This window comes from Meles meles, chromosome 18 (assembly GCF_922984935.1).
Source record: "Meles meles chromosome 18, mMelMel3.1 paternal haplotype, whole genome shotgun sequence".
Lineage (NCBI taxonomy): Eukaryota > Metazoa > Chordata > Mammalia > Carnivora > Mustelidae > Meles > Meles meles.
In genome coordinates this window covers 17,233,199-17,257,243 of record NC_060083.1, presented here as the reverse complement: position 1 = coordinate 17,257,243, position 24,045 = coordinate 17,233,199, and the positions used below count along the sequence as shown (strand labels likewise).

The window sequence follows — 24,045 nt, the reverse complement described above, 5'->3', positions numbered from 1 at the left end:
AGGGGCACAAGCAAGTTTTATATTCTGCATCCCCTGACCTGTAAAATCTCTAGGAGGACTTCATTGGAACAGAGTGTTCCTTCACTGAAATAAAGGTTTGAAAAACATACCACAGGGAAGTTGTAGAGGCCTTACTTGCTGGGAGGGGGCTGAAGAAACTTGACTTCTCAGGAGGTATGCTGGCTAGAGGGCTACTCCCTATTCCCTTCAGAGTAGGGAGGGGAGCACGAAAGAAGGGACATTTGTTGAGCACCTACCGTGTGTTGAGCTGGCCATTGACTTGGAAATGTACACCAAGGCAATTTCTAGGAAACAAGAATTATCTCCCGGTAAAGCTGGCTTCCAGGCAAGAAAACGGGCCACCCTGGGAGGGGTAAACCCCTGACACTGAGGTGCACAGGTAGGGGCTGGGTGACCCATCAGGCCCTGTAGGCAAGAGCTCACTGTCTGAGAACACCTTTGGGCAGGAGTCTGTGTCTCAGAGCAGTATGTGGGTTTCCACCCGTAGAGGCCAGGAACTCATCCTTTCAAGGGGAAAAGAGGGGCAGCTGTACTCGGATCCCACTCTCTTCTCCTGTTACCAGTGGAGAAACTAATGCTCAGGTGCTCAGCCAGGAGTCACATAACAAAATGCGCAAGGATCCAGGCTTCCTACCCCATGTCAGGGCTCCATCCAGGACACTGAAGAATCTGCCATATACCCCTCAGGGGTCCAAAGCAGAGGCCCTGCCTTGGCCTGAACCCGACTCTTTCAGACCTTGGCAGGAGGGAAGGCCAGGAGCTTCTTTAGGGGCCCAGAGTGTCCCACCTTGGGTCAGGCTTTATTCAGACTGACTGCCCAAAGAGGAGTGAGGTGAGGGCTTGCCTAAGCATGCCTCTGTGCTCCCCAGATGTTCGTGGTAGCTGAGGCCGAAGCGGGCTCCTGCCGTTTGCATGAGTTCACCATCTCAGGCACCACTTATGCCCCGGAGGGTGAAGTGTGAGTGCTGGGCAAGGGGGTGCAGGTGGGCAGGGTTCCCAGGTGACCTGGGCTACACCAGAGAGCTCAGAGAGCTGTGAGTGGGCAAGACTTCCTGGGGTGGGATCGAGAGGCCATGCCCCTCCCAGGGATGGGGCCAAATGCCCTTGTATCAAGACCCAGCCCCACAGGAGGCAAGCGGAGCGGCTCGTGCGCTGTGGGCAGTTCGATGGGCTGGTGGAGCTGGCGACAATCTGTGCCCTGTGCAATGATTCAGCGCTGGACTACAATGAGGTGGGACCCAGCTCTCTTCTGTGACCTCACTAGTGTCCAGGGGCCCAGGAAAGACCCTTCTCCCAGAGTCTCAAAACTCCCAGGATTGGCAGTCCCTGCCCCTTTGGAGTGCCACACCCCAGGAACACTGCCACCCCTGAATACCCCCGCTGCCACTCCTTTTGCACACTGGCTTTGAAGCTGTGCCCTAGGGCTCTTGGGCTGTGGAAGACTAATGTAAGGGACTAGTGCCAGGGTGTCTAGAGGAAGAGATTTGGGAAATAGGACTAGGGAGGGTGTTGAAAGTAGAAGACACAGCCCAGGAAAGGCCCACAAGTCATAACCTGGTGTGATGCAGGCAGGGAATGCCCTTACCTGCTGCTGGAGCAGTGGAATGGAACATGCATGAAGATACTCCTGCCTGGGGCAAGGACTTGACCAGACCAAGTCACGTTCCATAATAAGCTGAAGGCAGTAGACAGCCACCAAGCGGTTTTGAGCAGGGAAGTGATATGGTCAGAACCGCATTAACAAAAGATCACCTGAGCTTCTGTGTGGAGGATGGACCAGACAGGGCATGACTGGATTCAGGAGCCCCTGTGTGGTCCTCCAGGTCAGAGAGTTGTTAGCTAGGGCTTCCGGGAAAGGGAAGAAAGCTTGGGTTAGAGATTTAGGATGGGACTTGGTGACTAGTTAGGTAAAAGAGAGAGAGGGTACCTCCTGGCTGCTGTCCTGGCTGGGACAGTCACTGGAGTGGCAAATATAGGGAGAAGGGGAGGTGACTTGAGGGTCACTAAGGAACCAAGTTCAACAGGCAGCAGTTAGATATATGGGCTTGGAGTTCAAGGGAAATGTCACTGCCAGGCTGGGCACTGGAAGTCAAGCACATGAAAAGTGGGGAAGCAGGGGGTATATGAGGCCTCAGGGAGAAAAGGTGGGACAGAAGGAGCAGGGCCTGGACAGCAGAGTCTAGAAAGAGGAATGTGGGGAATCTGGGGAAAGAGGCTGAGAAGGAGCCTGCAGAGAGTGAGGTGGATGGCAGGAAGTATCCATATTTACTGATGCCTGGGTGGGCGGGGGGGGGGGGCGGCGTGGTCAGAAGGGAAGGGAAATCTCAGTGTCAGACACTACCCAGACCCCATGTCAGCTGGACTGGGAAGGGCCCCACTGGCTTGGTGCAAAGGAGGCTAGAGGTAACTGTGGTAAAGGGAGCTCCAGGGGTCAGAGTGTGAGTGGGAGGTAAGGTTTAGGGGTCCACTGGAGGAGACCCTGTATTCTGTATTCACACCCTGTATTCTGGGCCCCACCAGGCTAAGGGCGTGTATGAGAAGGTGGGAGAGGCCACGGAGACGGCTCTGACTTGCTTGGTGGAGAAAATGAATGTGTTTGACACCAACGTACAGGCCCTATCGCTGGTGGAGCGAGCCAGCGCCTGCAATGCGGTGAGCAGAGTGAGGGCTCCAGCCACAAGCCTCGTAGCTGGGCTTCTGGGCATCTAGAGTAGAAAGAGAAAAGGACAAGGTCTTGGGAGGTCTCTGGGAGGAGGACGGACCTCAGACCCTAATAAGACTTGGCTAGAGAGAAAAGAAAGGAAAAGACTTAGTGTGGGCAAGGACCCAGAGTTGGGAAGTACACAGCATGGTCAGGAAGTGACAACCTTGTGGCATTTCTTAGGCTGAGGAGGGAGATGGGGGCTCAAATGTCAGGATGAGAGGAGGGATAGACACCATCCCACAGGGAGCAAGAGGCTCTTTTCCAGGCAGCTGGAAAGAAAGCAGTTAGGGCTCCTGGCTCTGCCCCTCACATCCTGACCCTTCTGACCCCTATAGGTCATCAAGCAGCTGATGCGGAAGGAGTTTACTTTGGAGTTCTCCCGAGACAGGAAGTCCATGTCTGTATACTGCATACCTACTAGCCCTGGCCTGGCCGCCCAGGGCAGCAAGATGTTTGTGAAGGTGGGACCTGCCTAACTGGCCTGGGGCTTCTGTGCATGAGGAGTCCCTGGGATATCTGATCTTCAATCCTCTGAAAAGCTAGTGACTACAATTATGGGGGACAGAGGGAGGTGTGAGGCCCATTGTCAAAGCAGTGAATCTGGAACGAAGGTGGTCATCCCGCCATGGGGAACTGGAAACAGGATCCTGTCTTGGTGGAGATAAAGCCAGAGCCAGGCACCAAGGCCTGCGGCTCACCATGGTCCCAGCTCTAGACTGAGAGGCACTGCCTTGTCACATGATTTTGGGGACTCCTATGCTCCTCCATGGGCCTCAGTCTCCCCATCTGAATGGCAAGGTTAAGCTGGAAGGTCTCAGAAGCCTTTCACCTCTGATAGGGGTATTGAGGTAGTTGGTGCCATCTTTGGTGCTACATGTTCTGGAAACCGAGTCCTAGGGAGGGAAGTTTCTCATCTAGACTTCTGCCCATCCCAGGGCCTCTCACTGCTTTTCAACCTGAAGTAGGAATGACAGCCCTAACTTCACATTAAAATGGAGGTTTTAACCCCTTTTGAAATGAAAAGGCTTCTGTACTGGGATCTCAGGCCACTTTGAAAACTTAGCATTTGGGGTGCCCTTTGGAGGAGAGGGAGGAGGCATTGATGGAGGGTTCAGAAGCTATTCCCAAGGTGAGAATAGGAGCAAGACCCCAAGGTGAGACTCCAAGGCTGCTGAGGAACCTGTCACCTCCAAGAATACCTTCCCAGAGCCACACCTTCAGCATGGCTCTATTTCTGGTCAGGGAGGGCTCAGCCTGCCTCCCATTGCTGAGACCCCTACAGAATTGGGATCCCAGCAGTACTGGATTGGCAGGGTGGCAGTGCCTGTAGGAGGGCTGCCAGATCTATCCCCACCTCCCTAAATGCTGCAGCAGAACTTCTCAGCCTTGTGTTGGTAGGGGGAGGGGGCCATCCAATGGTCAGCCACAACCCCCATTCCTTTTGGGTTTCCTCACAGTGAGGTCCCCTTAGTTCTCACTCTGAACTTTCAAAGAATGGAATCTGGTCCTTATCTCACATTGTGTCCTCTTGGATGGCCTTTTCCCATTCCTGGGCCTCAACCTCCTCAGCTGGGCAAGAGGGGAAGGAAGGGGTCCTGACTGACAGAGTTGCCTCTCCCCTCCCCCATGATACAGGGGGCTCCTGAGAGTGTGATTGAGCGCTGCAGCTCAGTCCGAGTGGGAAGCCACACGGTACCCCTGAATGCCACCTCCAGGGAGCAAATCCTGGCCAAGATCCGGGACTGGGGCTCAGGCTCAGACACATTGCGCTGCCTGGCATTGGCCACTCGGGATGCACCCCCACGGAAGGAGGATATGCAGCTGGACGACTGCAGCAAGTTTGTGCAGTATGAGGTGGGTGGCAGGGCAGAGCCCCTGGGTTGGGAGCTGTGTGTCTCCCTACAAAGGCTGGGCAGGTAGGAGGTTGAGCATGGGCCCAGGCCCCACTTGCATCTGCCCCCTCCCTACAGATGGACCTGACTTTTGTGGGCTGCGTGGGCATGCTGGACCCCCCAAGGCCTGAGGTGGCTGCTTGCATCGCACGCTGTCACCAAGCTGGCATCCGTGTGGTCATGATCACAGGGGACAACAAAGGCACAGCTGTGGCCATCTGCCGCCGGCTTGGCATCTTCGGGGACACAGAGGACGTGGTAGGGAAGGCCTACACAGGTCGCGAGTTCGATGACCTCAGCCCTGAGCAGCAGCGCCATGCCTGCCGCACAGCATGCTGTTTTGCCCGTGTAGAACCCGTGCACAAGTCCCGGATCATAGAGAACCTACAGTCCTTTAATGAGATCACTGCCATGGTGAGGCCACAAGATGGGAGCCTAGTAGAGGTGGGGAGGTGGGGAGGGAACACTGGCCATGGAGCTTAGCAAGAGCAACCCATACAACCTCTGCCTCTGATTCATTCTTATTTTTTCAAACATTTTATTACAGAAAAATCTCAAACACAGAAAGAAATGAAAATAGTTTTATAGCAAACACTTGTAATATCTATGATCTAGATTCTACAAGTAACATTCTATTTGTTTTGCAAATACCTATCCATCTATCCAACCTTAATCCATCTTTTCTTAAATAAATTTCAAAGTAAGTTGCAGACGTCAGTACACTTCACCCTCACATAATTTAGAATGCATGCTCTAGAGAGCAGCATTTTTTTGTTGTTCTATTTTTTTTTCCTTTTTGAGGCAAAACTTACATACAATAAAATGCACAATCTTGAGCATATCATTCATTTGATGTGTTTTGATAAGTGCAGACATACCTTTGCATGTCATCCAAATCCTTAACAAGATGAGGAACATTACTACAGACACAAGAAGTTCCCTCATGTACCTTCCCCATCAGGCTTCCCTCTCACAACAGGCCATTTTTTCACCATAAATTGCCTGTCCTAGATTTTCATATGAATGGGATCATATAGTATGCACTCTTGTGTCTGGCTTTTTTCTTCTGAAATTTATCCATGTTTTTTGGGTATTAGTAGATGACTGCTTTTTTATCATTAGTAGCATTCCACCATGTAAATATAACCACAATTTATCCATTCACCTTTGGATGGACCTTTTGTTTGGGCCCAGTTTTTGTTTCATTCTTGATTACAGACCTATTCACAACACTGATCTGTTTCTTGACCCCAGTCTCACTCCTGACCTGGCCTCTGTTGACCTTCACCCCTACTCCTTCATCTTGACTTTAATGTTAACCTGTGACCCAGTCTTGACCTTGACACTGAGTTGGTCATCAATCTTGACTACAGTTGTAACCTGGTTCTTGACTTTATTTTTGACCTTCATGTTGACTTGGTTCCTGACCTTGAACTTGACCATCTTAATCTGATTTTTACTTTGAGTTCAACCCTGTTATGGGCTGCAGTCTTGACCTGCACCCTGACCTGATCCTTGATATTGATCTTGACCCCTAACCCAATATTTTATGTAAACCTCAACTTTATATGGCCTCTAATCTTGACCTTGACTGCATCTCCAATCTTGACAGTGACGTCACTCCTGATGTGGACCATAACCTTGATTTGGCATCCGATTTTGACCTGACCTTTACCTTAGTCTAATTTTTAGTTTTGAACCTGAGTCCAGTGTTGACTTTGACCTTCACCTTGGCTCCAAACTTTACCTTAGCTATCACACCTACCTGGTCCTTTACACGAGCCACAGCCTAGACCTCATCCTTGACTTAAACTTAATTTTGTCCTTAACCTCAATTTCATCTTCTATACTACATCCAACCTGAATTTCATCTCCATCATCATCAGAGATCCACCTTTTTTCCCAAGTCCACCTCACCAGGAAGATGAGAACATTCAAACTGATCTCCTCTTCAAAATTGTGCTGGTCTGCAACCCTTGCCTTCCCTTAAGCCTCATCCTCAGCCCAATCCCTAAGTTCATTTTCAACCTCACCATTTTTCTATTCAGCTGTCTGCTTCCTTGGGGACATCTCCTGGGTTTGGGGATAGGCTTAGTTGAGGGGAGTCAAGGAAGGAGAGTGAAGTTCCTTAGGCATGATCCTACCTAACTTGGCCCCTAGACTGGAGACGGGGTGAATGATGCCCCAGCTCTGAAGAAAGCAGAGATTGGTATTGCCATGGGCTCTGGCACAGCTGTGGCCAAGTCAGCAGCCGAGATGGTGCTATCAGATGACAACTTTGCCTCCATCGTGGCTGCAGTAGAGGAGGGCCGGGCCATCTACAACAACATGAAGCAATTCATCCGCTACCTCATCTCCTCCAATGTAGGCGAGGTTGTCTGGTGAGGCCCTGTATTTCCTCTTCCCAGCCCTCTGGACCAGCTCTAGGTCACCAAGGGAAATGCCTGATCCTGGGATGGGACTATAGGGATGGAGGGACACATATCCTGCTCTGGCTGGGGCCTTCTAGGATCTCACCTCAAGGAGGGCAGGGGCAGGAGCTCCTCATCATTCCTCCAGACGCTTTGGTGTACATCCTCCAGCCCCCAAGGAGGTGCCTAAAAAGTCCCCTATCATCCCTCTAGCCATAACTCCTACATTCAGAGTTGGCAAGATGTGAGAACTAGCTGCTCTTCAGGGCAGTAATGTGTTTACATGTGTGCATGAATATGTGCACACAGCTGAGTGTGAGCATGATGTGTGTGTGCCCAAGTGAAAAGTGTGTGTACACATGTGCATGTGTGCTCTTGTGAATCTTTGGGCATACGTTTAAGCACAGAGGATTCGTGCCAGTGTATAATTTGTACATTTTCGGGTCCATATGTGAGAGATGCCTATGGGGAATGGTGAGCACATGTTTGCCTGGACACATGTGAATTCTGCCATCTCTGCATATCCAGATAAGCATCTAGGTACTTGTGTTTGTGTGACTGTGTAGCCTGTGCTAAGTTTTGATCCTGTCTGGAAAAAAAACAAAAACCCTGTGTATGTACTTAGGCATGTGTTGTCCACATGCATACACGCCCTAAAGGAGTTATGGCCTAAAGAGGAGAGGCCTAAAGAGCAGATTTGTTCAGACTCCAGAGCTGAGATTGGGAGCAGGAGTGACTGAGTGTGTGGCAGGACCATGCACACACATCAGGACTAGCAAAGTGAGATGGGGCTCCTGTGGAGATAGTAGGTGAGCTTCCCAGCCTGGGGTGTGAGTAGGAGCAGGACCCTCCAGTTGCTGGGGACTAGAGCCTATGACTCTGATTCCAGCATCTTCCTCACGGCAATTCTGGGCCTCCCAGAAGCCCTGATCCCTGTTCAGCTGCTCTGGGTGAACCTGGTGACAGATGGTCTACCTGCCACAGCCCTGGGCTTCAACCCACCAGACCTGGACATCATGGAGAAGCTGCCAAGAAACCCTCGTGAGGCCCTCATCAGTGGCTGGCTCTTTTTTCGATATCTGGCTATTGGAGGTGAGTGGGGCCCTCAGTGGAGTTTCTTGAGAGTTTCTATCATTTAGGCTTGCAAAGTACAAATAGTATGACGGAGCCTGGCTTATGCCAAAAGAAATTGTGGACTCATCCAATGGGAAAGACTAGTGCATGCCTCAGGTATAACTGGATCCAGGCCTCAGTATTGTTGGCACATTTTGGCTCTGCCTCAACTCCATGCTTAGGCAGATGCCCCTTGGAGTAGAAGGATGGCTGCTGCAGCGGTAGCCCTCATGTTTACTCCATTATAACCCCAAATTCAACAGAAGAGAGAGCTATCCCTCAGTAATATGATAAAAATCTCAAGCCCGTTCTTGGCCCACATTGGGTCACCTGCTTATCTCCTAGCTAATCACCATGGCCAGGGGTGTGGCAGATGCTGATTGCCAATCAGGGCCCACCATTGCTACTAGGGACAGGTGCTTGCAAACCACAGGGCTCAGAGAGGGAGAAGGTGGTTCCCTGACAGAAATTCAGGGGATTATTAGGAAGGGCAAATGGTTGACAGAAAACCACAGAGAGCCACTATAGCCAGTTTCCTCCTGTCCTCCTTGCAGTGTACGTGGGCCTGGCCACGGTGGCTGCCGCCACCTGGTGGTTCCTTTATGATGCCGAGGGACCTCATGTCACCTTCTACCAACTGGTAAGCAAGGACAGCCAGGGATCATGTTGGGATTATTTCTGCGGCAGAACTCACAGCCCAAGTAGTTGTTGGAGTTCCAGGGAAAAGGGATCTGTAACCCCATGGTTGGCCATGGCTGTCCCTCCCTACCCCCATACACATACATAGACATCCACCATCTAAGGAGCTGATCTCAAAAGCCACTGGAAACTACTAGAGATACCAACCCAGCTCCTGAGCCAGAGAAGTGGTTACTCCTTCTCCCATTCATTTGGTTGGGGGCTAGCAAGGGGCGTAACTGTGCAGAAGTATCTTACCTTTATCAGGGAACCCCTGATAAATTGAGGGCTGTAAATAATTGAGGGCTCAGAGATATGAACCCCTGAAAGGTAGAACTTCAGGCAGAGGGTCGAAGAAAGGGAACTGAGAGTGGAAGGAAGGAATCTGCCAGGCTCTTCCTCCACCTCTGTAACAACACGCTTCTCGAGAAAGGGATCCACTGACCTCTTAAAGTCACCTGGTTAGCAGGTGCCCACAACAGAGCTAGCTTAGCTCAGCATAGCTCTAGAAGCGAGCAAGGTGACCCCTCAGCAGCTGTCTGTCAGTCTGTCCCTCTGTCTGGGCATTTCCTTTTTTTATTTTTAAAGATTTATTTATTTATTTGAGAGAGAGAGAATAAACATGGGGTAGAGAGGAAGAGGGGAAGGGAAAAAGAATCCAAGCAAACTCCATGCTGAGTACAGAGCCCAATGCAGGGGTAGATCTCACAATGCTGAGATCACAACCTAAGCCAAAACCAAGTTGGGCACTTAACTGACCGCGCCACCTGGGTACCGCTGCCTGGGCATCTCCTTTACCTCAAAGAATGTTTGCACCAAATCTAGCAAAGCCACTTGTGAATTTTTCATTTAAAGCTGAGAACTGCAGGGATTTAGGATCTTCTTCCTCTGAGTGTACCTGTCTTTGTTACCTTCTTGTAGATAGAAGAGCCCAAAGTGGGTACCTGACCCTTTGCCATGTCACTGGCTATCGTCCCTGGGAGGCTCTGTGATTTCGGGCATTATTGCAGTATTCACATCTAGGTACAGTTAGCTCAGGGACTCTTTCCTGGTACCCACTAGCCCTCAAGCATGTGGGCTCTCCTTCCTGGCAGCAGTGAAGAGCATAGGCCCACACTCTCATCCCAAAGGCTGATGCCCCCCAAACCTTGGCAGAAAGACAACTCAGGCCAGCCTCAGGTACCCTCTGCTCATTTAGCTCCTACAGGAGCAGCAAGGTATAGAGCAATGGTGTGCTGACCATCCTGTCTCTGCCTTCTTCCAGCACTCTCTCTATTACCCTCCTTTATCAATAGATCTCAAATGTCCCAGGACAGCCCACCCCCACCCTGATCTTTCTTCTGAGCCTAGTCCCATATATCCAGCTGGGTATCTCCTCTGGGATGTCCTAGAGGCCCATTGCATTTACCAAAATCAAATCTATCACCTTTCCCCAAATAATCCCTTTCCTTTACTCCCATATCTGTTCTACTGCTGGCCTGGTCACCCATGCCAGACAGCTGGAGGTCGTACCCCACACCCTCTACTCATTAGTCCCCAGTCCCATTGGTGCCACCTTACCAACTGTCTTCAGGTTATTCCATTTCTCATTTATCCGTCTGGCCAAGAAATGGCTAGTAAGCATCGACAGGATGCCAGTCACCAAGCAGACCAAGGCTCTGCAAGGACCTGGGAAGAGCATGGAAGTGGCAGTCACATTTTAAGGTGAAAAGCTTCAGCCGGGGACCTGGGTAGCTCAGATGGTTAAGCGACTGCCTTCGGCTCAGGTCATAATCCTGGGGTCCTGGGATCAAGTCCCACATCAGGCTCCCCTGCTCTGTGGGGAGCCTGCTTCTCCCTCTCCTTTCAGCCTAGTATTCCCCATCTTGTGCGTGCTCTCTCTGTATCAAATAAATAAATAAACAAATGTAATAAATAAATAAAATCTTTAAAAAGAAAATCTTAAGCCAAAAATATACAGGTGGCTATGGGACTTGGAGGTGGTCAATGGTTAGACCTAAGGTAGAACTTTCAGCTTCGGTTGTTGGAGTTTCAGCAGAGCTGCCTAGAACTGCCCTTGGTTCCTGAAGGAAGCTGTCAAAAGGCAGCAGAGTGGTTAAGAGCACAGAGCATGGAGCCTAGTTCTGCCGCACACTGGCTATGTAACTTTGGACAGTCTATTTAACGTCTTGGTTAGTTTCCTCATCTATAAAATGGGTAATAATGGTCCCTGCCTCAGCCTCATAAGGCTATCAGGAGGATGAACGGAGTGATTTCTTGTAAAGTGCTTAGAACAACATTTGGCACTTAGTAAGAGTTGTGTAAGTATTCCTTATATTAATGAAACACGGAGAAGGCCTTGTAGGATAAGGTAAATAGGAAATAGCCAGGGAAGCAAAGGCGTCACCAGAGAAAACAAGTCCCCACCCCCACAAGGCTCACAATGAACCTATGAGACCAAAGTTCCAGCCCTGAGTACCTTCTAATAAACAATTCAAGAGGCCACACCATGACTCACGACCAGGGGCACAATGCTCAAAAACCCAGAAGGTCTGAATGGGCAGGGCGTTTCTCTATAGCAACATCTCGATGTGATCCTGTTTGTCTTTTTTTTGCCCTGCACATGCATAAGGCTCTAGGCCTGCACAGGCTCAAGTGGGAGGTGTGTACACTGCATTCGTACGCACACGTCTGCGTAGGCCATCAAGATCTGGGAAAGTGGGGCCTGACCAGAGTGGTACAATAAGAAGTGGCCCTTGGTCCTCCTGTTCTCTGGGTGGAATCAAATTTCAGGACATTTTCTTTGTTCTATGATCAGTGCCAAATAAAAACATGCACTTGTTCCAAATATTGGAGCTTGATTTTGGAGAAACTCTCCCTGTTCATTTAAATGAGACAAGAATCTCTATCTCTTTGTTAAAATAAGAAATCTAACCAAGCCATAGTCCTTTTTAGAAATTTTCATCCTGCATGAGAGAGAAGAGGAAAGTGCTAGCGGCCCCTTCTGGCTGACAGTCACCTTACCCATATTTATGGAGTGTGGGAAACGGATCTATTTACTGGACAGGAGCTCAGACAGCCTGTCATGGTATAGGTTTCTCTATGAGGGTGGATCCAGTTTTTAAACCTTTAGCTGAAAAGATCTCTGTGTTCAGATGATAGTCCAGAGAACAAATTTATGTTATTGGAAGAAGGAAGCTGTTTAACTGTTACAAACATTCACACTCATCCCAATATTGTAGAAGAAAACAGAGTAGTTCTCACGCATGTCCTCAGCTCAGCATCTTATCACAGCAGAATCTGTAAGCGAAGTCTATGGACAGGAAGAACACTGTCCCCTGGGACTGCAGCGGCAGTGGCCACATCCTCTATAGAGCCCTGAGATCTTCTTAATTATGAAGAAGACATGTAGTGAGCCTGCACCTAGCAATTCATTAATCCACATTGTGAGCAGAAGGCGAGTCTGGTAGAGCTCAATTTCAGTGGCAGAAATGGAGGGAGGTACGAACGGAATCTTATTTAATAGCAGTGATTAGGGTACATGCAGCCTTTTCTACCCACCAAAGGTGAATTCTATTCAAGCAATTTGGCTGATTGGCTTTCATGTACATTTACTTATTCCAGGGTCCCAGTAAATCACCACCCCTACTCCTGCACCTCTGATATTCCAGGCACCTTCAGGGTAGAGCCCCCATATCCTCCTCCCTCTCATCCCGGGGCCCTCTTCTGTCCTCCCCATCCTAATGCTAGCTGTTCTCCCTCTGTCCCTTCATACCCCTGCCCCACAATGGTCTGCCTTCTTCTCTGGCACCATGTAGCCCCTCCTTGGGCCCCATCCTTGATCAGTGCCCCTCCTTGGGCCCACCACACAGCAGCACTATGTATTATGGTTGTATTATGTTCTCAGATGGGGGTTGAAGATGGAATCAGGCTTCCCTCTTCCCACACACTGGCCCCTCCCCTGATCACTGTTTTCTCTTACCCCACCCCACCCCACCTTGGTGCCCTCAGAGGAACTTCCTGAAGTGCTCCAAGGACAACCCGCTCTTTGCTGACATTGACTGCGAGGTCTTCGAGTCACGCTTTCCCACAACCATGGCCTTGTCTGTGCTGGTGACCATTGAAATGTGCAACGCCCTCAACAGGTGGGCTAGGCAGAGGGGCCTGGAGCTGGGGCTAAGAGACGGGGAGTGAGGCCTAAGTTGGGGGGCTGAGGGTCAGTTAGGGCCCAGGTCTGAGGATCAGGGGGTCGGGATTAGGGCCTAAGTGTCAGAGGGTCCCAGAGTGGCTTTTGAGAGTAAGTGGGGCCAGAATTGAGATCTAGGGAACAAAGAGGGCCATGATTGGGGCCTGAATAAATAGAGGGGCCAAGATTGGGTCTGAGGGACAGAGAAAGGGCATCCAAACCCTGGGACAGACCACTGGGGGCTGTGACCCACCCCTTCTGGCTACACCGGCCTCCCAGAAGTGCTCCAGCCTATAGGCCCAATTAGGGAAATGCTGAAGCCCAGGCCACCCCCACCCCTCCACATGGGTGGATGGCTGCCCACAGCAGGGCATGCTCACATCCGGGCCTGCAGTGAGCACCCTGTGCCCTTGGCAGTGTCTCAGAGAACCAGTCGCTGCTGCGGATGCCACCCTGGCTGAACCCTTGGCTGCTGGCCGCTGTGGCCATGTCCATGGCCCTGCACTTCCTCATCCTACTGGTGCCACCCCTGCCCGTGAGTTTCCGCCCTGCCCCAATCCTCTTCTGTGACAGAGTCCAAACCCTCCTGCAACAGCCTGACCCTGGGTTGGTCACTGGGCCTCTCTGGGCCCTTTTGCATGGAGGACTGGGAGTGGAGAGATCTCAAGGTGCTTGGTACAGACAGTTTGTGCCTTGGGGACCCTCAGATTTGGGGAACTGAAGAGGCAGGGATAAGACTTCTTACTATGGGGACTCTCCAAAGGCCAGGGCGGGAGGAGACTATGCTCCTCCCCAGTGCAGAATCCCACCCATTTATCAGACAGGACCAGGAAGATTTGGTAATTCGGTGAGGGCAGGGGAGGGCAGGCACTTCTGGTAGAGGAACCAGGGTAGACAGAGACCTGGAGGTGGGACCTCAAGGAGCGTCTTGAACTTGCTCACGAGGAGTCCATTGTAGCCCAAGTGTATGAAGCAGATAGATTGTGGGGGCATACCTTTAACCACACCTCCCCCCGCCGCAGCTTATTTTCCAGGTGACCCCACTGAGCGGGCGCCAGTGGGTGGTGGTGCTCCAGATATCTCTGCCTGTCATCCTGCTTGATGAAGCCCTCAAGTACCTGTCCCGGAACCACATGGATGGTGAGTGGGAAGCTCCAGACCCTCCCCACCCTGTTTGCCTCCAGCCTGCTTCCCTGCCGCCCTCCCTGCCTGCCTCCGCTCCCAGGCTGCAGCCTCCCTGTCTGTCTAGGAAAAGAAGGATTCTTGGATCAGCAAGTGGAGGACAAGGAGGGGTTCTGCTCTGGTGGCTAGGGCCTGTGGTATCAGCAGGGTCTTATGCTATAGGGGCCAAGAGCTCTGCTCAGAGCCCTGCTCCTTCCTTCTCCTCACTCACCACCAACCCTGCATGGCCAGGCCCCCTGTACCCTCCTTTGGGCCTTGGCCTCTAGCTCCTCTGACCCCAGCTTGTCTTTAGGCAGGCATTCTCAGGACAGTCTCCCGGGCATGGAGTGGGCAGCTACTGACCACCTCTGGGACCCCAGACCACACTGAATTGGCCTCTTTGGTGTCACCTCATAGGAGGGTAGAAGAGGGGGTTCTCTGTTTCTGAGCTCACAGCTCTGGGTCTGCCTTAATCCGGTACTGGAGGGAAAAATGGCAGAGTCAGGGTTGGGGACAGCATCATGGGGGAGGCTGGGGACCCCTGCTGGCAGAGGAGCCTCAGAGAGTGGGTGATTCTGAACCTCCCGAGGGTGAGGGAGCCAGGATCTTCTCACTGTCAGAGCTGCTTAGAGTGAGAAGCAGGGGCAAAAAATCCTCCCGGCTCCTGGGAGTGTGAGCCAAGGCAGTAGCCCCCAGGCCAGGCTGCTGCAGAGGGTCTGGATTAGGCCCAGCAATGGCCAAGGCCTTCCCTGGAGCAGCTGGGTCCTGGAGGGCCATCTCTGGCGGGAATGTGTCCCAGCTTTGGGAGGGAGCCTGAGTTGGAGGGTCTATAAATAGATCACGTGCTTGTCATTCCATAGGGGCCAGGGCAATTAATCGGCTCCTATCTCCCACGCTGGCCAGTGCTCCTGGGTGCTGCAAACATTTTATCTTATTAAAGAGGCCAAAACAAGTCAGCCTCCTCTCTGGGGAAGCTGGCCCACTGCAAGTCTGTCCATAGCAGACACACACAGAGGGGCTCACCTGAGGGTAGAAGTAGGTACTCAGCCAATGCAAGACCTTGTTAGAGCACATGGGTGAGGAAGCAGGAAGCAAGGCAAGGCATTTTGCCCCCTGTGTGGTTCTTTCTGACCCACTCACTGTGGATACTCCTAGGGAGCTGAAGAAGGTGAAATAGGTCGATCACCTAAAACTCCGTTCTCGGGAGCCCAGGGCCTCCACATTTCTGGCTGAAGCACAGAGGTGGTCTACCAGGAAATCCAACCACCAACCTTGATCACACTAACTCACCTGTGAAGTCAAGCCTCATTGGCAGCTCAGGCAGCTTCTCTGTCTTCCTCGAGAGCTTTCCATAGCAGCCACAACTGCCAAGGAGTTCAGCGCATTTTCTTAAGAAAACTTAGAAAATTTCTTAGCCAATGGGGAAGAGCCTGTGTCCCGGGCACTGTTCAGTCCCGGCTGCTGGATGGTGGAGGATTTGGGAGGGGGCCCCCAACAGGATGGGACAGGTTGGAAGGAGCAGTCCCTGCTGGGCCAAGGGTTGGAGGTGATTTCTCAAAAAGACAAGTCTGAGCACAGGTTTGAAAGGGGAAGATGGAACTTGGTGGAGAAAGAGCTAAGCAGCATGGTTAGGCGTCTCTAGTGGGGCTGGGGGCTCAGAGTGCAAGGTAGAGAAGTAAAGCTAGAGTGTGAAAAGGGCCTTGAATGCCAGGTTAAGGACTCTGGACATTATCTTCAAGGCAGTGAGAGCCACTGAAGGGGTGGAAGCTTGGAAGGGACTGGGATAACATGGAGGACACATGGGAGGGGCAACGCAGGGAGGCTGATGGGTTGTGTTGAGCTGATCTGAGGGGAGACACTGAGTCCAGCCCAGAGTGAGGTGGTTCTGGGCAACACCTTCACCTCCACCATGAAACTGAGATGTTGACTATGGTCCTGGTAAGGCTTGGCTTGAAAGGGTGGTGCCCTGCTCTAGGGAGTGGCTGTGGGGCCCAGAGGGAAGACTCAAGCTGGGCATCTGTGGCCACATCTGAGAGGTGGAGTGGCGTGTGCCTGCTGTAAGCCAAACAGCTTTGCCCTGTGTGGCTGCAGTCCCTCGGGCCTCCTAAAGCCGGATGGGGCGGGGGTGAGAGAGGGGACCCTGTTGCATTCCCAAGCCAGCCTGGTGGCCTTTTAGGGAAGTTTGCTGAGGCTTGATGCTTGCAGCTTCCCTCTGATTTATAAGGGATGTGTCCTGGGGAGAATTGCAGATGCCCAGTCAGCTCCAGGGGGTAGGTGAGGGGTGGGGGTCCCTTTGCCCCATCTCTTGGCTGTACCCAGTTGTGGCTGAGCAGCTGTCAAGCAGAAGCCAGTGGGCCAGACTGAGGGGAGCGGAGGCCTGGAGAAACTAAGTGGGGACAGATCTGTGAGAGTCCAGGATATGAGGTGGGCTTGCACTTTATTCTGAAGGCAATAGAGAACCACCAAAGGGGATGACAGCTTGGATTTGTAGTGTGATGCCAGGGAGTGTGACGGTGAGGTAAGAGGGGGCTAAGGGCAAGGCTGAGAGGACTTGAAGGCTGGGGGCAGCAGGAGAAAAAGACGAAGTCAAGAGGTGTAGATGGTAGAATCAGCAGGCCTGAGTATATGAGATGAATAAAGAATTGATATCACCAGATTCTGGATCTCATCCTACTGGGTAGTTACTTCCCAAACTAAAAATCAAGAGGAAAATATGCCCTGGGCTGGGCTGGGGTTGTTGATAGAACATGTGGAAAGGAAGAGGCCTAGTGGACATCAGAGAAATGTGTCTGGGCAGCATCTGGATATGTGCGGCACATCAGGAGACACAGTGGAACTGGGGATCCCCTGATGAATGCTATGGGAGAATGCAGCTGTCCCCGGAGAAATGGAGAATGGAAGGAGCTAGAAGGAACCAGTGTGGATACGCACTGTCACACATACATCTCTCAGTGTACTCTTGGGTTTTTCTTCCAGAAGAAAAGGACCAGAAGTGAATTCTGGGAACAGTGGAGTCTCCGGTGTGTACCTCAGACTGATGATGCCCAGGCCTTCCCCTCTGCTCTCCACACTGCCATCACGCTCATCGCTTGCTCACCGGGCCCTGCCAAGAGTCTCTGTCCCTGCTTCCATACACACGGGGGCTCTGTAATTCATGTCTTTGGGACTCTCCTGGGAAGTTCACCTATGAAGCTCTAGCCCAGGAGCTACAGCCTGGGTGGGGGGTTGGGGGGGATCTGCCCAGAAGCCAGAGCTGGCAGTCAATCCAGACATGCAGAGCCCTCTACCCCCAAATCCATGGCACACTCTGGAGCAGGCACCCTCTTGCTTGGAGGCTGGGCATTTACTTGGTGCCTCTACACTGATGGAGGACTCCCAGAGTTCTTGCTAGCTCTGACCTCTTGCTTAGTGACTGGTCTGGGGCCTGGTCAGTAAGGGAGTGAAGTAGGGGAAACATCTGGGCCCAGCTGTGCACAGCAAGGGCAGACAACCCCCCTCCACTCTGTTTCCACAAACAGAGGGCTCATGAGGGCTTGAGCCTTTTACTGTTTATACGTACAGGGGATTAAAGGGTCAGAGAGAGGGACATGGTAGTAGGGGAAGGGGGCTGGGCAAGAATCCCCTTCCCAGGAGACAGCTGGCTTGCCTGCCTTGCTCTGGGCACTCCCAGACTCAGAGTTCCTGTCCTAAGCAAATGAGAGACATGCCAAGTCTCTCTCGGTGCTGCCCAGTCTGCGAAGCAGAGGACGGATTTGTCCCTCGTGTCCCTGGTGCCTAAGAACCCAGACATTCTTGGGTACCTAATCACTGTGCCTTCAGCCCAGCCCTGTGTGCACCATCCCACAGTCTGCATGGCTGGGTGGTTCTGAGTGCCCTAGATTCTTGGCCTCACTCTTTGCCCCCAACCCTATATCCCCATGTGCTGAAAGGATGTCAAGAAGAATGGCTAGTTACCCAAGGGCACTCCCTTTCCCTCCCTCCTTGGTGGAGGAATGCCTGTCAGATCATGTCAAATGATGGGAAAAGTGTTTGGTGGACCCAAATGTTCTTTTAACTCAGCTTTTGCCGCTTTGGCAAAAATTAGGCAAATGGGCTCCAAGTACCGTGGCCTCTTCTTCTCCTTCCTCCCCTCTGCCCTCAAAGTCTCCAGAGAAGCCGTAAGAGATGCAGGGTTGGGCAAGGCTCCCCTGGGAACCAGCCCACAGAGATTCTCTGTTTCTTTCCTGCTGGAGGGAAGGCAGTCTTTGAAGTGGGGGAGGATGGCAGGGCTCTATACCCATCTGTTGACATGCAACCAGTAGAGAAATAAAGGTTGAGTGCCTGGGGCAACAGAGGACCGGCACCTTCTGTTTTCCTAGAGAGTGGTTCCACCATCCACCTGTATGTCCACCTGGGTTCCCACAACCCACACCCACTCACATCAGGAAACTGGAGCCAAGGTCTGGGGTTCCCACATTGCCAGCCAGGGATTGCTGTCTTCATCTGAGACAAGACCCAGGAGATGCACTGATTTCCTGACCCACACTCAAAGGGCAGATGCACGACTCTGCTCACAGAGACAGCACTTGATAGTTTGTGTATATGTTCAAAGCCCTTTGCACATGTTAAGATTCAAATGTCGTCACTGGGGAAACAGGCTGGGAGGGTTCATGATGGCCTGGGGCAGGGCTAGGCCTAGAGCCAAAGAAAGTGTCAGGGGCCTCCAGCCCTGACCATTCCTTGGGTCCTACATCTCTCCCTGAGGTTTCTCTCTGTGTTTACTTGCCCTCTTTGAACCCCAGGATGCCATCGACTTCTTGCCCTTCTAGGCCCAGCTCAAGAACACCTCCCCAAGGCTCCCCTCAACTCACATTGTCCAGGGACCTTGGAGAAGTTGCTCAGTGTTAATTCCTGACTCATCCAGGCGACCCTACTCTCTAGGAGCAGGGGCTCTGTGGCAGGAATAGCTGTGTGTCCCTGTCTCCTTCCTCTCCTTCCTCTGGAGGGTAGATTCACTCATGAAGTTTCTGTATCTAATCCTCTGCCCAGCTGCCCTGCAAAGGGAAATCAGGCCCTGCCCACAGAGCCAGAGGCAGGACTGACTGCATGATTTGTGGGGCTCAGTACAAAATGAAAATGTGGATCCCTTGTTTAGCAATTAAGAGTTTCCTAGCAGTGACAGCAGAGTATCGAAACGAAATGAAGGGCCTTTCTGGGCACGGGGTTCTGTGCAGCTGCATAGGTGCTATAACTGGAAGAGACAAAAACCCACCCTCCAGAGCTCCTGGGTTTTATTTCAGGGAAGGGCAATATTTGGTGCAGAGTTCACAGTGGGAGCCAAGGATGGGCAGAAGGCTTCTTCCTTCTGCACAGTCCATCCGTTAGCCCTCTCAGATCCTAAAACCATTCCATACACTTCATCTCCCTGGGCACCCAACTCAGTCCTTGAGACGGGCCAGGCAGGGGTTAGGGCCCCATCTACAGATGAAGACCCCAAAGCTCTCTGAAATCCTGACTGTCTAGCTGGCTCCATCATGGCAGACAGACAGAGCATGGAGCTAAGATGGGCTTGGAGGGTTGGCTAGGAGACAGGCCAGCTTTGCTACTCCCATCAGCTGCTGGAGCTCATGACCAGCCTCTACAAGTGCAGCCCTGCCAGCCCACAGCATGGAGCCTGACAGGTCAAGATTGAGCAGCCAAGGTAAACAGAGGTTTCCTACCTCACAGCCACTCACCCAAGAGGGAATTCCAGGGCAAGCCCTGGCACACTTCTCACTGGCTCAGGGAGGTCAGCTGCCAAAATCCCCAAGGCCTCACCCTGCCCCCTCCATTGGCCCACGTTGTATTCCCCATGCCTCCCACACTGTACCCCACAGAGGGGTAGGAGAGACTCTGCTGGGGCCTCACTGGGAGGAATGGAAGGGCAAAATTAGGAAATGAAGACCTAATCCCCACACAAAGAACTGAACCCTGGCAGTTTTACTCATCATAGCCCCAAACCGGAAACAACCAAAATAACCATCAACAGGAGACGGACGAGCTGTGGTATGCCCACACAACAGAATACTGCTCAGCAATCAAAAGGAGCAGACTACTCATATATGCCACAGCGTGGATGAAGCTTAATCCCTTGTGCTGAGTAAAAGAAGCTCATACTGTGCAATTCCACCTCTGTGAATTTCTAGAAAAGGCTAAGCAAATCTGTAGTGACAAAACAGACCAGTGATTGCCTGGGTCAGGAAGGGATTGGCAGTGAAAGAGCAGGTGGGAACATTCTAGGGTGACAGATGATGATGCCAGGGGTTATATGCATTTGTCAAAACTCATTAAACTGTGTGCCTACAATGGGTACATTTTACTGTACATCAATTATACCTCAATACAGCTTGATTTAGAAGAAAAGAAAGAGGTAGGAGCCAGAGGAGGGAGTTGGGCGTGTGGCTGTCATGTGGGTTAGAGGTTTCAGCAACCTTGGGAGGCAAGGAAACAAGCATCCCAAGGGGTGTTCAGTGTTTGAGGGGCAGGGAGCTAGATGAGTCCCAAGGAGTCCCCACATTCCAGGGACAGGAAGAGGATGGGGACTAAGAAGAAATGTCCCAAAAGGATGGAGAAGAACCAGAGGGTTGTGATGGCTCAGATGCTGGGGAGAAGGAGCTCATAGTTGGGGGTGGGGGGTGGTTAGAAAAGGCCAAAGGAGCTGTGCAAGGTCTAGGCAAGAGGAGAAACAAAGCACAAGGACCCCTGCTGCAGCTTCCATATAGATCCCCATTCCCACAACCTCCCTTTGACAATCTCTGTTAGGCTGACCCAGAGCCCTACTCTAGCCAGCATCTAAGGGGCTGAGTGGCACTGAGTGAGCCCTGGGACACTGACAGGCCCAGCATGGGGAATTGGACTGAAGTCTGCAAGCAGAGGTGTCATCCCTACAACCTTGGGATGCCAAATGGCTAAGGAGACCCACTGGAGTCTGTGCAAACCCCCTTGAGGTCCTGGGCTGGCCTCCAGGGTGGACACAGGCCCCCTCCACACTCCACAGAACTGCTAAATTTAGCCAGGCAGAGGAGGCTGTCCTGGGTCTGAGGGCTTGGCAGCACTGCCTTGTCTCCCTACAAGGTCTGGCCCACTACCGGAGCTGGCCACTCAGCCTTTGGGCTTATAAGGCAGGTCTAGCAGCTCTCAAGTGCTGGAGTCTTGGGGTGGGCTCTTGGCCAAGCTCTCAGACTTTGGGGAGCCTCCTTTCCAGCCACAAGCAGACATGGGAGCTATTTGGGCAAGCCTCTCAATTTCTAGAGCCTCAGTTTCCCTATCTGTAAAATGGGGGTTCCAGTACCTACTTCATGGGGGCTGTTTTAAAAAAGAAATCTGCTGAGTATGAAAGTACTGTGTCTTCTGTAAACTCTGACCCCTGCCCTGTTCATCTTTGCACCACCCCCTGACAATGCCTAGAATAATCACAGATGTCTGTTCTTGGGGATGCCAGAGTTGGGGCAAGGAGGGAAAGCATAGGCCTGGATGGAAAGGTATATTTTAGAACCAGTGAAAGAGTTATTAGTCCCAGAAGCTGCCTGTTGTACTCTGGCAAAGTTATTAGCAAAAAAAGAGATTTATAATTGGGAAGATAAATATAATTGCTCTTATTTCTTTTTATTTGGGGCATGCTTTGGATATGACAATCCCAAATGAGATAGTCCCCCATGATACTCTGTTTGCTAACTGTCAGGGTCAGAACTGAGGCTCTAACAGGAGCACAGGAGCACACACAGGTGTGTACTCCAAGCAAGGGTGTCTGAGTATCTAAGGAGACCCATCGAAGCCTTGTGCCGAACTGCTTGAGGACCTGGGCTGGCCTTCAGGATGGGCATAGGCCCCTCTGTGCTCCAGTGGTTGCTAAATTTAGCCAGGCAAAGGAAGCCATCTTTCCATTAGTCCATCTGTCAGAAGCCTTGCTCCTTGGAAGTGAGGAGAGGGGGTGAAGGAGGAGGTGGATGAGATCATGGTGATGATGTGAAAAGGGCAGGTGCAGATTGGAGAATGACTCTCTGACGTCCTTTCCTCTCCTTCCTCCCCTCTGCCCACCTTACCTAGTGCCTGTTACCCTCCTGAATGTCCAGGAATCATGGGTGGAGGGGGACACAAAGACAGCTCCTGTACAGCGTCCGCGCCCACCCCCATGCTTGATTGCAAGCAATTCACGTCCTGGGACCTGCTATTCCAAGAGCCATGGGATCACCTGGAAAGGGAATAGGCCATTTTGTCTGGGATCAAGACCAGGCCAAGAAGACATTACACCCACAGGCCTGGCTCCTAGCATCTCTGGATCTTTTCCTTAGAAAGCCCAGGACATGGTTCTGACTTACCCCTCTTGAAGGTAATGTTGTACAGACAGTTGGGCCTGATTGATGAGGCTGGTCTGTTTGAGAGGGGAGATTGGTCTAGGGTGCTGTAAGGGACCATGGGCTTGCCCTCTGTGGAGGCCCTTTCTGCCAGGAAAGCAGCTCTACTCAGAGAGGCGACTGGGATTTCCAGGCCTGAAGGCTGGCTCCCTGCCTAGAGCAATTTCCCAGTTAAAGGCTTGCCAGGAAGAAGATTCCTATCAGCCTTCATAGTGAGGCACCTTGGACTGCAGGGGAGTTCCCCACACCCCCAGGGGACACCCAGCCTCCATCTCCCATCTCCAGAGGAAGCCCCAAGGACACCTGGCAGGGTTGATGGCCAACAAGGAAGGCCTTCCTGCTTCAAGTTGAGGCCTCTAGTACTGCTTAGGGTGAGTTTGGGCAATTCATTTCTCCTCTCTGAGTTCACTTCTTCATCTGCAAAATAAGGCATTGGGTCAGGGGAGGACTCTAGCTCTAGGGCTCCAAAAGCAAACGTAATACCTCTCTCCCGTCCCCAGTCCCCTGGGGCCCTTGCATTCATGCCTTGGGCTCTGGTTGAAGACAGGGTCTGCAAAGGCTCTGTACCTTAAGATCAATAATAGCCTCAGGATTTTGTTCTCAGTGTTGTTGGGACCCATCCGCTTGGGGCCTCTACCTATGAGGGGAATCCCATTATCATCCCCATTTCACAGATGCAAGCTCAGACTGGTGAAGCAAGTTACCCAAGACCTCGCAGGCAGCTAGTAGCAGAGCCAAGGATATTAACTGAGGCTGTCTGATGTCAATGTCAGGCTTTCCCGCTTTTGTCTCAGGAGCCCAGTGGCAATATGTGACCCCTGAATCTTCTAGACACTTACCTCCTTCTACTTGATTTTGGGAGGTGGAGATGTGCCTGGGTCAGAACAAATGATGGGAGAGAAGAGAGGAGCTATAGAGATGCCAGCCAGCCAATGCTAAGGTTGACTGGGCAAAGGCCAGGTTTGGACTCAGAGGGACAGGTGGATGGAAACTGGGCTATAAGGACAGAGGTGGGGGTCCTGCTGCAGGCTCTGGAAGTATCAGACAGCTGATACTTCCAGAAATGGCCCTGCTTTCTCTTCTACTCTCCTGGCCACAAACCCCCAGAGACTGAGCTCCCCACCTGGGGGCACAGGTACAATGGGGAAGATGTTTGGATATGGGAATAGGTCCCTGGTTTGGGGAAGGCTTCAGCCTGAGGCCACTCCACCCAAGTCCTGGCCTCGTTCTGTTCCCCCAGGTCCATGGGGGGCTGGCGGCTTTATCTTTGCCTTGTGACGGGTGGCCCGTGGTTTCCTGCCGACAGCTCCTCTTTCCGGAGGCTCAGCAGGGCCCAGGCGGAGCTAGAAGGAGCTGTGGGGCTGGGCTTGGGTGGCCCCACCAGCCCCGCCCCCATCTATCTTTGGGAATTTATTTGTCCACAGACGCTGCTGGCCCACAGTCCATTGCCTGCCAGGGGCCAAGAGCTGCTCTGATCACCCAAGGACTCTATTTTTCAACCCAAGTGCCTTCAACTGACCCCTGACTC

At 52.0% G+C, this 24,045-nt stretch overlaps 1 protein-coding gene across 4 annotated transcripts in view; it reads left to right on the top strand.

The window, feature by feature from the left end:
- ATP2A3 (ATPase sarcoplasmic/endoplasmic reticulum Ca2+ transporting 3) overlaps positions 1-24,042 on the top strand; it is a 40,276-nt gene extending 16,234 nt beyond the window's left edge. Inside the window, exons 9-21 of one of the 4 annotated variants that reach the window (XM_045985896.1) lie at positions 891-979; positions 1,150-1,252; positions 2,542-2,673; positions 3,061-3,186; positions 4,361-4,579; positions 4,696-5,031; positions 6,778-6,998; positions 7,918-8,120; positions 8,696-8,781; positions 12,810-12,943; positions 13,402-13,519; positions 14,007-14,124; positions 23,942-24,042. In XM_045985896.1, coding sequence (XP_045841852.1) covers positions 891-979; positions 1,150-1,252; positions 2,542-2,673; positions 3,061-3,186; positions 4,361-4,579; positions 4,696-5,031; positions 6,778-6,998; positions 7,918-8,120; positions 8,696-8,781; positions 12,810-12,943; positions 13,402-13,519; positions 14,007-14,124; positions 23,942-24,042 — 1,986 coding nt within the window. Of the gene's footprint in view, positions 1-890; positions 980-1,149; positions 1,253-2,541; positions 2,674-3,060; positions 3,187-4,360; positions 4,580-4,695; positions 5,032-6,777; positions 6,999-7,917; positions 8,121-8,695; positions 8,782-12,809; positions 12,944-13,401; positions 13,520-14,006; positions 14,125-17,121; positions 18,479-23,941 lie in introns of those variants that run through there. The other 3 variants (XM_045985894.1, XM_045985893.1, XM_045985895.1) reach the window with 3 other exon arrangements.
- Positions 24,043-24,045: the final 3 nt, after the last annotated feature.